General features: G+C 36.4%; 1 protein-coding gene across 1 annotated transcript in view; it reads right to left on the bottom strand.

The window, feature by feature from the left end:
• The window catches only part of SMAD2 (SMAD family member 2), a 63,849-nt gene that overhangs the window by 17,421 nt on the left and 27,509 nt on the right, over window positions 1–18,919 (bottom strand). Inside the window, exons 2-5 of the mRNA XM_007943830.2 lie at window positions 12,552–12,641; window positions 11,308–11,501; window positions 10,177–10,311; window positions 5,977–6,051 (exon numbers count right to left, since the gene is read on the bottom strand). Coding sequence (XP_007942021.1) covers window positions 5,977–6,051; window positions 10,177–10,311; window positions 11,308–11,501; window positions 12,552–12,641 — 494 coding nt within the window. The remainder of the gene's footprint in view (window positions 1–5,976; window positions 6,052–10,176; window positions 10,312–11,307; window positions 11,502–12,551; window positions 12,642–18,919) is intronic.

Here is an 18,919-nt window from a genome sequence, read left to right as displayed (position 1 = left end):
AGGATATCAATCTTTATGCATTCCATTTCATTTTTACAACTTCCAATTTTTCTCGATTCATACCTCGTACGTTCCATGTTCCTATGATTAACGGATGTCTGCAGCTGTTCCTCTTCAATTTGAGTGGTGCCACATCAGCAAATGGAGGTCTTGAAAGCTTTACCTTATCCATAGGAATAAGGTTGGGTTTACTCAGATGATGCAGCTCTTTCCCAGTCCTATATTGAGAGTCTTCTCAAGCCTAACCAAACTAATCATAAAGTTGTGCAGTAATGTATCAAATAGTGCTTCTTTGCTACTCATAAGGTTTTCCCTGGCCAATTCTTTGAGAAGTGGACGACCTCTTCCTTCTTCCTAGTCTGTCTCAGTCTGTAAGCTGGGCTGATAACCTGTGCACCATGTGCATCCCACTGGGTTTGAAACACCAGTGGCTCAGCCTCATAACTCAAAAACTTGTATCAACACATCACCACGGTAGGACACTCTGACAGACAAGTTTGTCTCCCTGCTGGAAACCTCTCGTACCACCATTACATGCAATTGATAGACTCCGTAAAAACTCACCCATAGAAGGAAAAAAACCAAACTCACTGTTGTCGAGTTGGATCTGACAAATAGTGCAACCCCTCCTTGGGTTTCTGAGGCGGTATCACTATGAAAATACACTGCCCAATCTTCCTGAGGAGGAGTGGCTAGTGTGTTTCAACCACCAGCCTTCTGGTTAGCAGTCAAATGCCTTAGGCACTATGCAAGTGGGGTAGGGATGCTTGTTTGTTCTTGTTGAAACATGAAATAAATCATGATCTCTCAGTAAGCATAGTTTTAATTTTAATTTCTCGTTGTTCTAGTTAGGTGCCATCGAGTCATCTCTGACTCACAGCGACCCTACATATAGCTGAACGAAACACAATGCCCAGTTCTGCACCAGCTCCATGATCCCTGCTACACCTGACTGAGTCCATCGTTGCAGCCACTGATGTTGAAGGCCTTCCCCTTTTTCGCTGACCCTCCACTTTACTGAGTATGATGTCCTTCTCCTGGGAACGGTCCCTTCTTACAACATGACCAAAGTAGGTGAGATGAAGCTTTACTGTTCTCGCTTCCAAGGAGCATTCCAGCCGCACTTCTTCCAGGACAGATGTTAGTCCTCTTAGCAGTCCATGGTACTTTGACCATTCTTTGCCAACACCACAACGCAAAAGCACTGACTCTTCTGTCTTCCTTATTCATTGTCCAGCTCTTAACATGCATATGAGGCGACTGAAAATACCATGGCTTGTGTCAGGTGCATCTTAGTCTTCAGAGATATGTTTGCTCTTCAGCACCTGAAAGAGGTCCTTCACAGCTGATTTGCCCAGTGCTATACATCATCTGATATCTTGACTGCCACTTCCATTGGAGTTGATAGTTGAACCAAGTAATATGAAGTCTCTGACAACTTCAATTTTTTCTCCATTTATCGTGATCCTGATTATTGGTCCAGTTGTGAGGATTTTTGTTTTCTTTATATTGAGGTCTAATCCATACTGCAGACTGTAGTCTTTAATCTTCATCAGTAAGTCCTTCAAGTCATCCTCACTTGCAGCAAGCAAAGTTGTGTCATCAGTATATTGCAGATTGTTAATGAGTCTTCCTCCAATCCTGATGCCACGTTCTTCATATAGTACAGCTTCTCGGATTATTTGCTCAGCGTACAGACAAGCATGGGGAAGGATACAACCCTGACGCACTGTCCCTTTTTGATTTTAAATCATGCAGTGTCCCTTTGCTCTGTTCAAACAACAGCCATTCCTGGTCTATGTACAGGTTCCTCATGAGCACAATTAAGTGTTCCAGAATTTCTTTTATAGGTGAGATTACACAGCTTTACAGTTATTTGAACCATATTTCCTCTCTGTGACTAGTCTGCTCCTTTGCTCATTTTTCTATTGTGGTGTTGACCTTTTCTCTTACTGGTTTGTAGAAGGCTCTTTATATATTAAGTATACTAGTCCTTTCAGGGTTGTAAATATTTGGTCTTAGGACTGTTTAGTCATAATTTTGACCATGTACCATTAAAAAAATAAACCAAAAACAACCTTTTATGTGATGAAAGTTGACTGTTAAGATATCTTTTGGGGCCAGCTTTGGGAAATTACATTTTCTTTAAAAATTCCTTACAGGTTTACTTAAACCAGATAATCTAATCAAGAAGGTAAGGCAAGAGGGATCACAGACACACAAAATAAGAAAAAGAAGGACCCACCACAGACACAGAAGACACACACCATTATACACTATCTAACCACGATATAAAGTGACAGGCAACAAAGGTGAGATGGCAGCCTCTAGGTAAACAGATAAATCAAAAACAGAGAACAGGTGATAACTACTTTTTAGAAGACACAACAGTGTTCCACTGCACAATTAGTTTTTTGCTCCTCACTCTGAAAAATCTGTTGGCAAGTCTCATCAGGTACAACTAAGAAAGGTCAAAATATACTTAGAACAATGAACTAAAATTCTGTTTCCTGAAGCAGATATAAAATAAACAAAGCCACTATTCAAAATGGAGGAAATTGCCCAATTATTTGTAGGACTTAACTCAAATTATTCATGTTTTTAAACTGTTTACATCTCCATTAAATACTTATCAGAAGTGACCAGCAAAACCAGTCAGGTCATAATTCATTAGTTTAGAGTAAGAGGAATTCAGTGAAATATGATAAAAATTTGAATTATAAATTATAAAAAAAGGTTCATTATAATCATATATAAAATTTAAAATTAAATTAACCTATTAGGTAACAAAAACTTTTAGAAAACATTTTTTAAAAATAGAGACAAGGAATTTATAACCTATTAATTATTCATATATAATGCTGCTACTGAAGTCTGGTGTACCATGAGACTTTCAGTTACGAGAGGTAATAAATACCCTCCTTTTAAAGCCTGCTTGGATCAGCGGTTTCTATGACCTGCAGCTCAAACTTCTAGAGAAATCCTGCATGCATTATCTTTTGTAGGATATGTTTCTTAAAGAAGAAATGTTAGATCAAAAGCCATGTGAGTGCTGACTTTCATCAATATCACCCACGCACCCTCCAGGAGCGCTCAGCACCACCACCTTATAAACTAGTGCTCTCTGCAGCGATTCTACATCTGCTATCAAACAGGGTAACATCCATGAACCTGACAGCTTTAAAATCGTAACTCGTATCGTTTTTATTATAAACAGTGTATTCATGTTCCTTTTGTACATCTTTCTATTAGCTGTTATGTTTTTCTTCTTGATTTTTACATGAGATTTGAAATATAGAAATCAGTTATTAGAGTTGTCATGCACTTGCAAATATTTTCCCCAGTTTCTTGGTTTACTTTGGTACATCTTTCCAGGTAACATTTTAAATATTATTTAAATTTCTTTTTCTCCTATGATACTCTGTTTTGTGTATTCCTTGTTCTAATTTCAAAAAAAAAAAAAAAACCTTTAATGTCATGTCCTAGAAACTGTAGGGTTTCATTTTTGACATTTAAGTATTTGCTCCAAATGGAATTCATTTTAGTATGAGATGACTTACATGTTTAAGATTTATTCTATCATTTGTTGGAAGGGATATTAAAATTAATTTGAATTTCCTGAGCTAACTTAATATTAAAGACATACATTGCCCTGTAACTTTTTAGCATACTAACCCAACCAGAAATAAGCATCATTCAAATGAAAAAATAAAGACTTTTATTTTTGAAAAGGTACATATGGTAACAGGGCAATAAAGTGAAAGGCTTCAAAATCATTTAACTTTACCTGCTTTCATATTATTGTGATAATCCTGAAGGACTAAAACTATCTATTGTTTTGTTTTTATACCTAAAATGGCTTTATATACATGTTTTACAATACGTAATGTACTGAGTACAGACCAATTTCATAAACCTCACAGAAAACGGGAAATGATGCTGGGCTATTCCTTCGCCTTACCCCTATCTGATCACCAACTGAGTCCCACCTGAGATGGAGCTGCATAGCTCCTTTCTGGCTGCCGTCTGAAACAAGGCGCTCCAGAGAGGTAGTCAGAAGAGCTTCTCCAGAGTCTGACGTGCTGGCTGTGAATGCCTCTGTCACTTTTTATCTGTTTTTCTATGATGTGCATTGCAGTGTTAGGTTTTGTTTGGTAAATGTGGAAGCTTCCCAAAGTAAAGTGTAATTATTGCTAAGAGATATAATTACATGCACTGTTTAAATTTTATTTTTTTTTAAATAATGAATTAATTTCTTGTGTAATTCAAAATATCCTAATTTTACTTGTAAAATACTCTTTACCTTTTTATTTGGCATAGAATAATGGTAAAAATGTGACATTAAGCCAGAAAGTAAAAATTAAAAAAGGATATATAGCATTGTATGTAGTATGTTCTATAAAGGAATCTTCAAAAAGAATGGAAGACAAGTGAAAAAATCCAGCTTAAGAAATATATAATACATGATCATTTTTCTTTTCATGTTCTATGCATTTCCAAATTTTCTATGAGCATGAATTCTATCCGTAATGAGAAGGAAAAGTTCATTTTCTTTCTTTCTCTTTTGAAGAACTCGTAGGTTAGAAGGTAGAAGACTGGTGAAGCCCTTACTACTGCCCTTACAGTAAGAAAACACCAGAGAAACTGAAAAATCATGTTTCTGTAAGATTATCAAAGAATTACACATATAAATAATTATAAATGAACTAATTTAGAGAGGGATGAGCTCTTCCTAGGTAAGCAAAAGAGAACAGCAAGCAATCACTTTCCTTATGAGGAGAGCACATGCCAATTCAGGACACACAGAAACTAAGGACTGGGTTTACAAAAAGAGAAATCGAGTAAAACATTAATACCCACACAGGTGCAATTACAATTTGAGGAGTCCCAAGCACAGAGCCTTCTGCTTCACTGGCCGATTCTAACCCACAGGCCTTCAGCCACATACCCGGTAGCACAAGAAGTTCTGGGTAAAGCTGGAGAGCAGTGAGATATCCTGCAGCATCAGCACGCCCGTATCTGAAAGGCCTGCTGTGGTAGGAAGCGGAACCTCCCTGAAAACTGAGGTGATTTGACATTAACTAACACAACCCAATCAGCTCAACTTTTCATTAGTTCAAAGAGATTAGCTCCTCAATGTGGCAGGCAGAAAAAGAAAAAAGCGAATTTTTCTGACAGAAAATAATACCTATATTACTCTCCACTCACTTATATACAGTATCTAGTATCTAATTACAAAATAGGAAAAAGACTGACCTATAATCAAGAGAGCAAATAGCCAACAGAACCAGACATACACCTGAGTCAGAGACCAGAATTAGCAGATAAAGACTTCAAAATGGAAATTGTAAAACTGAAAAACAGAAAAATCTAAAATGAAGAATTCATTAAAAGGGCTTACCAGCAAACTAAAAGTTAGACCCATATGTACATTATCACTTGATTTTCAACAAAGGAGCCAAGGCAAATGAACAGAGAAAGGAAAGTTTTATCGATAAATGAAACAAGGTATTGTGTGTAAAACTTCTATGATTCAGAATACACCATTAAGTTAAAGCAGCACTGGAAAGCAATCCTTATCCTGAAATTCATCTGAAAATCTGTCACTGGGTAACTACAGTCTTTTATCACAAAGGAGTATATATTAGTAGAATAATTAAGACTTTAAAAGAAGTATAACATACTTAAAAATAAAATCATCTGCGTGTTCTTAATTCTGTATTTACTCTACCAAAAGAAAAATCTAACATTTCACATAACAAATGCTACTTTTTCAATGGCAACATATAGTACCCATAATGTTGTTTAACTAATGGACTTGAGTAATTAATGGTTAAGATATGATTAGATTAAGATAAAATATTGTGTGTGGGGGACGGTTCTCACTCACTCTATTTACCAGTAATTATCTCTTGTGAGTTTCTAACAAGGCAAGAAATGTATATCTAATTACTGAAGAATTCTGAATATGTTTACCTGTGTCCATACTTTGGTTCAACTGTTGATCACTTGTTTCTCCATCTTCACTAATATATCCAGGAGGTGGTGTCTCTACAAAAGTTTAAAACAAAATCGGGTATAATTAATCTCACCACCTTTTATCTCAGCTATCAAAGATAACCAACCAAACGTTCCAAATGGCAAACAATAATGTTATATAGAATATTATCATAAAAAGCAGTATTGCACACTAAGGGCTTCTGATTCAGGTTCCAATCCAAATCTTATAGGTGAATCATTAAAGCCTACTTACATTATAATCAAACTCTCTAAACATATTTTCTTAGCTATCATTTACATATCTGGCCAATTCCCATATGTACATTTTCTGGGGCAAGAGCCAAAAGCATAATTTCAAAGACGCCTCAGTTCTGAATCAGTATGCTTCAGAGACATTAGAACATACAATTTCTTTTTTTTAAACTAATGGACTTTGCAGATGGAGACCCAAGAAACACACACGTGTGTGCACGTGCATGCGCTCATGCGATTTCAGATCATGAAAGTGATAGTGACAAGTGTTATCTTCCACTAAGTTTTATTGGGTAAAATATGATAAAATGGCTCAGGACTAGTTTAGCCTGAATTCTCCTAAAAAGTGTATTTTCTCAGGGATTTCGAACTAGTGAACACTTAATGTTTGAAGCAGGAAATTAAATTCAAACACAGACTACTGCACAAAACAGGCAAAATACCCCCTAAAATAAGTATTAGGATTCAAATGTGCCATTTCCAACATACTGTATGAACAAAATGTTTATTAAGGAGGCATTTGAATAAGCTTCATGTATAATAAAAATATTCAGACAATATTTCTTCCTCTCTACCAATTATAATTTCAAGGCAGTAAAAAAGTTCAAATAATTTTCAATATTTACATTGTTAGACAGTGTTAAGCAATTTAAGGTAATGCAGACACATACCTAAAAATAATTCTGCACTTAGCAATGAGGGGAGAGAAAAAGTGGGCTAAGTCTCTACATTCACTACTCTTTATAGTCTCCCTTCCATAAACTATCCATAAATTATAACCTAAGGATCAAAGTTTTCTGTTAGACAGAGCTCCACACCCAAATTTTCTTTAATTTTATTGTGGTTTAATATATATTTAAAACCTGTTGCCAGTGAGTCAATTCTGACTCACAGAGACCCTACAGGACAGAGCAGGACTGCCCCATCGGGCTTCCAAGGCTGTAATCTCTAAGAAAGTACACTGTCAAATCTTTCTCCCGTGGAATGGCTTGTGGGTTCAAACTGCTGACCTTTCGGTTAGCAGCTGACCATTTAACCACTGCACTGCCAGAGTTTCTTAACAGAAACTTAGTACATATCCTTTAGTAACAATTCATTTTCCCTTTCTTTCAGCCCTAGGTAGCCACTAATAAACTTTGATTTCGTAGCATTTGCCTATTCTAGGTATCTCGTACTAAATGGGATTTATCAAAAGGATTTGTCCTTTTGTGTCTGACTTATTTCAATCACCAGGTTTTCAAGGTTCATAAATGTTATTTCCTTTATTAGAATTTCATTTGTCTTTATATTAAAAAAAATCTCTGCCATCGAGTTGGGTCTGACTCACAGCGACCCCTCCCCTTGGATTTTGGAGGTGGTATCTCTATTGAAGTAGATTGCCCAGTCTTCCTTCCGAGGAGCGGCTGGTGGGTTTGAACCACCAGCCTTCTGGTTGGCAGTCAAATGCCTTAGGAACTATGCCACCAGAGCTCCCTTTGTCTTTATAGCTGAATAACATCCCACTGTATGTATACTCATTTTGTTTATCCATTCATCTGTTGATGGACATTTGGGTTGATTCCACCTTTTGGCTATTGTGAACAATGCTGCAGTAAACACTGGGGTACTTGTACCTCCCAGTCCTGCTTTCAGGTCTTGTGTGTGTAATACCTAGAAGTGAAATTGCTGGATCACCTGATTTTATGTTCAACTTTCTCAGGAACTGTCTAATTGTTTGCCACAGAGGCTACAACACTTTAAATTCTAAAATTTTTAATACTGAATTTTTGAGAATAAAATAAAATGCCTTCACATACTCAAACAATAAAGAACCCAAAAACAAGAATGATAATACATACCACTGTGTATTATGTTAAATGCTAAAGCTAATAAAATTAAGCAGAGGTAAGTTTTGTTAGTTAAATACCAATGCTGCAAAGGTCTAAATAGAAATATTGAACTTCAAAAGACTCTATCTTTGTATTTAGCTACAATAATAAATGATGATCCATTAAGCATTGTGCAGAAAAGGTTAAAATTTCTTTTGAAATGGAATAATAAATGAATACTTAGGTCTTGCTGTCTAGTTGGTACAGTACAAATACAACACCATCACAAGCTGCCTCACTGTGATCTACTGGTAGTTCTGGTGGATTATGTGTTTTATTGCATAACAACTGTTTTCAAAGCTTTGATGTGTATATTATTTATGATGTGTTAAAACTTTTTCTCCATCATTGAGTTTGGAGTTCATAGCTAAATTGTCCAGAAAAGCAAACAGGTATAATCAACTTGTGATATTTTATTTTGTAAAATACCCAAAGCTAAACAAATAAAGAATAAAGAAGGGAAAACCTGCACAAACACTTCCGCAAGTGAAAGCCACTGAACATTTGATTAACATCCTTCCAAATCATTACCGGGTATGTCTTATAAGACTGTGTGCTTACACCTGAGTTCCCATGTATTAATGAGCAACACTAACTCCCACTTGAAGAACACTAACGTGCTCCTCACTCCACAACACACACACATAACTCCAACTCTACGAAGAAAGGCCACATGCTTCTTCCTAGGAAATGTCCTGTTTTTTTCCCTCATCTATCACACGTTTCCTTTTAAACTGTCAGAAAGTTTTGCTTCCTAGCAATTAAAAAAGCAGCCTTAAATCCTCTTTCAGCATAAAATTGTAATCAAAGAAATGCATAGGGAAACCACCAGAGACCACTGTTCACCTGTAATAAAAGTAGTTATTGTAAAACATACTTTCTTTTCCTATGTTTCTGAAATTGTCTTCAACAATAAACATTATTTCCATGATGACACATGTTGTTGTTGTTGTTATGTGCCGTTGAGTCGGCCTTGACTCATAGCGACCCCTCCTTGGATTTCCGAGGCAGTATCACTACGAAGTAGGATTGCCCAACCTTCCTTCCGAGGAGTGGCTGGTGGGTTTGAACCGCCAGCCTTCTGGTTAGCAGTCAAGTGCTTTAGCCACTATGCTACCAGAGCTCCTAAAGAGACGGCCAGGCTACCTGGCGGGGAGCAAAATATTTATTTAAAGTACTTGAAATTCTATGTTCCTTACATATTTTCACGTTTATAAAATAAAAATAAGAATGAAATAGGGGAACATTAGAATGGGAGAAAAAAATTAACACTAAAAAACTCTAATTTATAGCTTAATTTTCATCTTTAATATCATACCTTTAGTTTCTATTAGGAAAAAGAAATGGGGGAGACAAAAAAGTAAAAAAATATTGGTTACTCTCCTAAAAATAGTGAAAAGGAAAAGGGCAGCTTCTAAATCATGGAGTATTACTGGATCATATCATGTAAGAGTCTGAAGAGGAATCTCAGAACCATTTAGTTAAAACATTCGGTTTTCGTGAGGAATTCCCGAGGCCCAGATGAAACAGACTGAAACCACACAGTTTCTGATTTGCAGTCCAACATTTAAGTGTGGCTACATCTATACAACTAAAATACTGTATTTAACCTCCTATAGAAATACCATATTTCTCTTAAATATAATGAAACGATGTAAGAAAAGGTGATAATTTGGTCGATTGTTCATTACGTTTGTTTCAGAAACACTTTTTTCCTGTATCATTCACTGTGCTGACATTCTGTGTATCTCTCAGCTTCAACAACTAAGACAAACTTACTAAGATCTGTTCTTTTCTGCTTCTCACAGTACTTTGATTAAAGCCACTGCAAAAGAAAATGAAATATAAAGTAAAACTTTTCTTAAGACAAAAAGTTTAAAGTACTAAGCATACTCATTTCACAGAACAGTCACCCAACAAATCAGACGTCTATTAAAAATCCAGCAGAGCTTTTCTTTCTTTTATGAAGTCAAACCTCAATCTACTAAGACCTGACTGTTCAGGAACAAAATTGTATCTACCCAAGCTCTAGGTGACTCAGAAGCCAAAAAAATACCTGGGATGTAATTACTCTGTGGCTCAATTCCTGCTGGAAAATTAGTGTTTTCAGGGATGGAGTGAGCATAGTCATCCAGAGGCGGAAGTTCTGTTAGGATCTCAGTGTGCCGGGGCACTAATACTGGAGGCAAAACTGAAAGAGTGAAAAAGTCAGAGTTAATGGCAAGGAAAAAAGGGGAGAAATGATTTCACTAAAGTCTTGACCAAAAATAAAGAAAAAAGCTTAATTTTTAAAAGTCAGAGGCCATCTGGAGTTGCTAAGTGGTGCAAACAGTTAATGCGCTAACAGGTTGAAGGGTTCGGGTCCACTCGAAAGTGCCTCGAAAGAAAGTCCTGGTGATTTACTTCCAAAAAACCAGCCACTGAAAACCCCACAGAGCACAGTCCTACTCCAATATACATGGAGTCGCCGTGGATTAGAAGCAACCTGACAGCAACTACTCCTAGAGTCCACCTATTTGATAGGCTAGTTATTAAGAAACTGATGAATTTAATTAAAGCTCTGACTTACCAGGTGGTCCACAATCTAAATTTCCAAGTCCCAATTTATGTCAGACTTTTGGGGACAATGTGATCCTGGTAATATTATATTACCACAAGAATTCCTATGACCCCCCACTGGAAAAGGTGAGGAAAGATTTGTCTGAATTTATAAAAACCAAGTATAATTTTTCAAAACACCAGTTTCAAGTACACAGCTAACTACGTAAACTAAGTCTTGCTATGAGCTTTACTAACCTGCTTATGTATGAATGATGTCCTTAAATTATTTCTAAAAGCATTCAAAGAGCAAAGTGCCTGAAAACAGTTACTGCATCAAAGTAGTACAAAGGAACCTAAGTTTACTTCTAAGCACACTGCAGAGCTACGGGGCTGGTATTTCCTGCATTTGTATACTAGTACACTCACCTAAGAAACAGACATATCATTATCTGTTTTTCTACACACACAAAAAATAAAATTTTTTTAAAAATTGGTAGTTTCAATTACCGCCAAGTAATATATAATGATTTTCAGGTGATCTATTAGAATTTTACAGTAGAATTTCTCTAAGTCCCAAGAGTACTTAGATATACTTAAATTCAACCATTTAATTTAAAGCAAGGAAGGAAAATCACAAGTCCCCTACCTGGTGTCTCAACTCTCTGATAGTGGTAAGGGTTTACACATACTTCATCCTTTTTAAGATTAAAAGCATATTCGCAGTTTTCAATTGCTTTGAGTTCATGATGACTGTGAAGATCTGGCCAGCGCCACAACCGGCAATATATAACATGTGGCAATCCTTTTCGATGTGATACCTGAAGGCGACCATCAAGAGACCTAGGAGAAGCAAGGGGAAAAGAAAGGAGGGAACTTTAAAAAAAAAAAAAACAAAAAACGATGTTGTCAAATGGGCTAGTACATTAAAAGCATAAAGAAAGAAATGACAGACATTTAGTTAGTTTTAGTGAAAATAAGGAAGAAAAATGTATACTATTTAATGGATCTGATACTTAAAAAAAAAAGCAATAGTACTAGCACAAGTTTCTCATAAATATGCTACATAAATGACTCAATGTCAATGAACAGCTAACCACTGGGGGAAAAAAACTGGTTTTGAGAGTAATATACAGTAGACTTGAAAAACTTTTGTCACTTCTATTTCAGTGAATCAAACTCTTATCCAGGGATACTTTTATGGGCATTAATTCTGCAGGTGGCTGAATTATCAAAAAAAGGAACTAATGTAAAGAATGGTAAGTACTAACAATGACGTGATAGTAACTGACTCAGTCTAACATAACTCATTACCCAGTTGTGACTGCTCTGCGTACTGAGGTCTATTTATACAGCTCACACGTAAATGCAGATGGTGATGAAAATGATGAGATGAAATGGACAAATACCAAATATGCTCCAAAAAGAGAGTAAGGTGATTTAAAAAAAAAAGATAACATAACAAGAAATTAGCCTCGCATTAATTGTGATATAAGGGGTTCAGTGAATAACTCTTAAGTATTTATTAGTATAAAGAAGATGAGATTTAGATGATAGCAAGAAATTTAGAGCGAACTGGATATGTTAACTACTTAAAAATTAGGCCAACAAGGGATTATAATCTAATCTCCAACTGAGTATATTGTTACCAACGTCCCTGGTCTTTAGGGGATGCAACGGTTTAAAGAATCAGAAAGAATTTCTATGATCAAAACATCAGCTGAAACATTTAATATAGTCTTAATACTGGCAAGCAAACATTTTAAATGCTATGCCATGTTTTACATAAAGGAAACATCCGAGGCAAAAATTACACTAAGCAACCCACTACAGGTCCTCCAACACCCGCCTCCCGCAAGATGGCTAGGATTCGACAGAGGGCAGAATATTCACCTGGTTTGTTCAGAGAAGCTGTAAAGGCCTGTTGTATCCCACTGATCTATCGTATTTGGTGTACTCAGTCCCCAAATTTCAGAGCAAGTGCTGTGCATAAATTGAAAAACAAAAAATTGATGTGAACATGGAAGCATGGTTATTCAAAATACCATGATGTAAACATGGAAAATGTACAGAACACTTCCTTCACCCAGAAAATATACACTGGTTCACTTTTCACAGGCATTTCGTGGTGGTTACTATATTTTCTATATGAAGGAAGCCATAAAATGGAACATGTGACTCTAAGTAAGTTATGATTATGTTTTTACAATGTGAATACCAATGCTCTCTGGCTTAATGAAATCATAGCTTTAATGCCCTTTCCGATATCCTCTATTCAAAATGAAAGATCTCATACCTAGGCCATTAGACAGACTAATAGTGCTTCATTTTATAATCCAGTTTTATATTAAAAAACTTATCTAATTTTAAACCGAGTATGAACTGTTATGTTTAATATTTTAAAAAACCAATTTTAGATAGATATATAGGAGTTTCAGGTTATTTGGTTGAGTTACTTATATACTCAATCAAATCTGAAATCATCATTCTTTATCACTGAAAGGATAATAAAGCAGATTTTGAAGTCATTCTAAATAGTAAATCATCTTAAAAGGTTTTAAGAATTGCCATGAAGGTTAAACAAAATAAGTAAAAGTGCTAACTTCCCAAAAGAATATGAAAAATGAGGTTTGGGGGGGGAAAAATCAGTAACACTTGAAAAACAAAGAGATGAGAAAGACTTCACAATTTGTCTCCCACATTTCCTTCCTGACCACGGGCGGCCCGGAGAGTAAGTCTTCCTCCCTATTTTCCCTGCAACTACATCATTCATTATTTCAAAGTAACATCTGATCTATGGGAGAAGGAACCAATAATTTAAAAGGCTGCCTGGAATAAGACTTCTGACTGCCAAAGTCTTTCAGGTCATAGGTTGTACATTTTCATTTTTTAATACTTAAAAGGTAATTTTGGAAAGTCCATTCCATTTCTCTGATATTCTAAGATCATCAAAATTTCAAGAGAGAAAGGGAAAATTTCAAAAAAAAAAAAAAAGTTCTGAAAATAAAAGCAAACAATTGATTAAATTTCAAATGTACATACTGCTAGGGATTTAACTCAAACCAAAACCAAACTCACTGCCATTGAGTCGATTCCAACTCATAGTGACCCCCACTGGGTTTTCAAGGCTGTAAATCTTTATAGATTTCATCTTTCTTCCACAGAGTGGATAGTGGGTTCAAACCACCAACCTTCTGGTTAGCAGCCAAATGACTTAACCACTACACCACCAGAGCGCCTTAGTGATCTAATGGAACCCACATTTCAAAGAACAATGGTGGAAAGTGCAGTGGCTGCGCGACAGTTAAGCCAACTTCACTGATACAGGTGCTTCTGCAAGGCCTCCTGCAAGGAAAGTGTGTGCCTTGCTTTAGGTGCTACAGTAACTAAATGCTGGAGAGTTTTTAAAAACAAAGGCTGTTCAGAAACTTTCTAGTACCTTCTTGAGATATTTTGCAGGTTATCTTGCTTTTTAGGCTACGGGAGCTCATCTTTCACTTACCAGACTATAAAAGTCAGAAGGAGTCAAGAAACTGGAAGATAATTTAGACCTTTTTCTCAAATATATACTACCAAAAAAAATCATGACAATAAATGGTTCCTTTATTTACAAAATATTTATCAGCTATCTACTAGAAACACACAGCACCAAGTTGCTTATGTCACAACTACAAGACAACATAGAACTAAATTGTGAGTCTCATGACCCTGAATTTAAACCTTAGAAAGACAGAATACAATTGACTCTTCTTTCTTTGAAAATAATTCAAAGAAAATAATTAATAAAAATATAGATCAAGAGGCTGTTCTGCTTTTATGACACAAGTAAGAACATTTCACTCAGGCAACTTTAGGACTAACGTAAAATCCAGACTCTACAGAGGGGCATGGAGAGCTGAAGTTTTTACTCAAGCTTGGAAAGGGGTCAAAGAAGAATAAACAGTAGTCATTAAGAACATGTACTCAACCTAGAGGCAGACAGAACTGGATTTCAACCCTCCTTCAGACACCGTCCAACTGCCGTCATTAGTCACCTTTATTTAAGCCTCATTCTCTTATGCATCAATAGTTCTCTCACAAAATTATACTATAAACATAAATATATCAAACACTCCAATTCAAAGGCAGAGATTTGTCAGTATGAATACAAGATGAAAAATGTCTATCAAATATGTACTTTAAATATAAAGACACAGATAATCTCAGAAGTAATACAGACTTTAAGGGAAAAAATGAACATACTGGAAATCACAGTAATCTGAGTAAACTGCTTGACAGTTACTTTTGCTTGGACAAATTGGCTCGAAATGTCTAGTCCCAAAATATTTAACAACTTGACTAGGTCATGATTCTCAGTATTATGGAATTATATAATTATCCTCCGTTTTGTGATCTGATGTAATTTTTCTATGGGTTGTATATCCTAACTTCTATGATGTTACCGATGCAGGATTAGTGGCACTTACGTTAATTAGGCAGGATTCAATCTATATGATTAGGTTGTATATCAAGTCAATCTCTTCTGAAATATAAGCGATAAAATCAGCAGAGGGACCTACGGCCACCAAGAAGGAAGAGCTGGGAGCGAAGCACATCCTTTGGACCCAGGGTCTCTGCACTGGGAACCTCCCAGACCTACAGGAAGACTGACGCCAAGACTTATGGAAATCTCCAAGAGATGCCAAGCCTACAGATGCCAAAAGGAGACAAGGACCTTCCCCCAGAGCTGAAGGAGAGAGAAGTGTTCCCTTAGAGCTGGCACTCTGAATCTGGACTTCTAGCCTCCTAAGCTGTGAGAGAACAAATTTCCGTTAAAGCCTTCGCTGTGCGGTCTTTCTGTCACAGCAGCACTAGAGAGCGAAGCTGACGTCAGGTGCCGATGAGGTGATTCTGACTCCGGTGACTCTCTGCTCAGGGGTCCAGAACCCTGCCTGCTCCTGGGCCGCCTTCAGAATCACTGCCATGCTTGAGCCCATCACTGCATCCAGTGGATCAAGCCATCTCACTGAGGGTCTTTCCCTTTTCCTTTGACCCTCCACTTTACCAAGCATGATATCCTTTCTCCAGGGAATAGTCCCTTCTGACAACATGACCAGAGGAGGTGAGACAGAGTCTGGCCTCACTTCTAAGAAGTGTTCCAGTTGTACTCCTTCCAGGACAGATTTTCTTGTTCTTCCGGCAGGCCACGGTACTTTCAGTATTCTTCAATACCATAATTCAAAGGCATCAATTCTTCTTTGGTCTTAGAAAATACTGCATAATACTGTCAACTACCTTCACCTAGTTAAATTTATAGAATCTTCTTCAAGCACACATGGATTATTCAAAAACAAAACAAAACAGACTACATGGAGGCCATAAAAAAAACTGAATTTTCAAATTTTGAAACCTTACAGATTATGTTCTCTTAATTCTCACAATGGAATTAGATTAGAAATCAGTAACAAACAGTAAGATATACAGAAAAGTGCAAATATGTGGAAATTAATGATACACTTCTAAAAACCCATAGGTCAAAAAAGAAAACACAAAATAAATGAGAAAATACTTTAAATGATAATCTACAACATTGAAAAAAAAAGTGCTGGATGACACTAAAAGAGTGCTTACGGGGAAATTTACATCTTAAATGTTTATATTAGAAAGGAAGAGTTAAAATTAGTGGTCTTACTGTACTGATGGTCCCAGCCAGTGTAATAAGGCAAGAAAAAGTAAAGACATATATTCAGAAAAGAAGTTTAACATAAGATATGGGAGACCTGTACAATGATAACTAAAAACCTTGCTGGAAGATATTAAGTAACATAAAATATAGAGACATATACTATATTCATAGATTAGAAGACTCAAAAAAATGTTAAGTGTCAATTTTCCCTCATTTGCTTTTTTTCGTATGTCACAATCATAACTTCAGCAAGCTATTTTTATAGCAACTGACCAGCTGATCTAAAATATATATAAAAATGCAAAGGATCTTGAATATTCAAAACAATCTTGAAAAAGGGGAACTACAGGTAAACACAAATACCTGGATCAATCTCAGAGACACTGTGTTTACCAAGAGAAGTTAACCACGAAAAACTAGATGCTGAGTCATTTCATTTACATGCATTCCTGCTTTTGTGTTATATGCTGTCCACTTGTCCAGTTGGACCCGACTCATAGTGACCCCTCCTTGGGTTTCTGAGGCAGTATCACTACGGAAGTAGATTGCCCAACCTTCCTTCCGAGGAGTGGCTGGTAGATATGCACCACCAGCCTTCTGGTTAGCAGTCAAGTGCCCCAGGCACTAACGCTACCAAAGCTCCCATAAGGGTCAAAACACAAATGCAAGTGGAAAAGCTTGGTGGTTGCCTCTGGGGCTAGGAATGAGTATGAGGGAAGTGGACGCCGAATGCTCCTACCTTGTTAAACTGATTTATGCACTTATCAAAGCAAACCGAACACTTATGATTTGTATATTCCTCAATGTGAAAATTTTACTTAAGAGAAAAAAAATTAAAACAAGAAAAAATACTAAAACTACTTAAGTACTAAAACTAAAACTACTTAAGTAGACCAAAAAAAAAAAAAAGGAAATAGCAACAAAAAAATTCCTATGGTAATTTAGTATACAACAAAGAATGTCGTCCCCTGTGAACTGATATGGAAAGATCTCCAAAATATCAGATTAAGTAAAAAAAAGCAAATATATAAAACCAACCGCAGGGGGACAGATAAAAATATGAATATATGCTTGCGTATGCATAAAGGAAACACGAATACATACACACACCCATTAACAACAGTTACCTAAGGTAAGGAAGGAGAGGGAGACTTTTCAATGCATGCATATTTGTATATACACACATGTGTTTATGTATATATGCAGATACAGGTATATTTTAAAACCATATGAAGATTACCTTTTACAAAAAAATTTTTTTTTACAATACTGCCATGGAATTAAACGCAAGTCAATGTCATCCTGACACTGCTATAAAAAGATATGCTTCTAACCTTAGAACTAAGCATAAGCAGCACAGAGTGTTCCTTCCTATTCTGTATCATTTCACAGCTCACTTGGGGCTTTGCAATAGGAGACAAGGAACAGCAGTATGTCAGCCTGGGCCCCGGTTCATTCTCTCTGGTTCATGCGTCTTCTCTCTAGCTAAGGGCCTTGGGTACTCATTGGCTGCCACACACATTTATGTCAACTGCCCCTTCCTAGCCACTTTTACTTTACTTCTCATTCTTTAGGTGTGCCTAGCACACTACTTCAAGACTGAGCAACTTTTTAAGACCTAGTTTGGGGGGTTTAAATCGGTGATGCTTCTCCTGATGAGCTCAGTAGTTTTAACCACTCCCTCTTCCTTAAAGGTTCCATTCTAAATAACCACCCTGTACTTTCCCCATAAGATCCTGAGCTCCCAAAGGTCTCTGTATACCCACCACCTAGCAAACAAGGTAATGAATCAAGTAGTTTTTCACAGCATAAAAATGTGATCACAATATTCCTAGTCAGATTAAATTACATTTTAAATCACACTGGGGGGAAGAAAACGAAGTTTTCAGTTTGCTAATAAGGAGTGGTAAGTGATACTTCCAAGTATGGCCAGTTCCTAAAAAAAATATTAACAGAACCGAATGCAGGAGAAATGTTCGAGAAATAGCACTGACTGTGCCACACAAGGCTTTTTTTTTTTACATATTCTCTAGTTCAATTAACTCTTAAGGTGTCATTTACTTTGAAACATAATTTTGTGTAACACTTAAGAACAAAAGTCTCTTCCAATTTTATTTATGCCACCAAAGTGAAAAAGTGTGCATCTTTAAGTCAATGAAATATGAAAAAACAATTACTTTCAGAATTACCTATTAAATGTCAGAAACTGTGTGAGAATTTAAATATATCACGAACTTCATAATAATGCACAAACTACGCATTATCTTATCCCAGACACAAGGCAACAGAACCTCCGAGGAATAAACCATCTCACCAAGGCCACGTACCTAACACATGGCAGAGCCAGACACTCGGCACTTCTCAAAAACTCCTGCAAACACCTTTCTACTCTACACTAAAAGCTTTCTCAGCTTTGGCTTTAAAAACACCTGCATCAGTATTTCTAAGACTAAAGAGTGCATGGAGCCCGGTAGGCCTCAAATTCAGTATTGCCACAGATCTGCAAGTTTTCTACAATGATTTTCATGTTTTTACTTCGAACACATAATAATTTACGTTAATCTTGTGAACACCTATTGTGGATCACCTGGGTAAG

The sequence above is a fragment of the Orycteropus afer genome, unplaced genomic scaffold (genome assembly GCF_000298275.1).
Source record: "Orycteropus afer afer isolate SDZICR_OR568_19922 unplaced genomic scaffold, OryAfe1.0 scaffold00113, whole genome shotgun sequence".
NCBI lineage: Eukaryota > Metazoa > Chordata > Mammalia > Tubulidentata > Orycteropodidae > Orycteropus > Orycteropus afer.
This window is presented reverse-complemented; position numbering and strand designations above follow the sequence as displayed.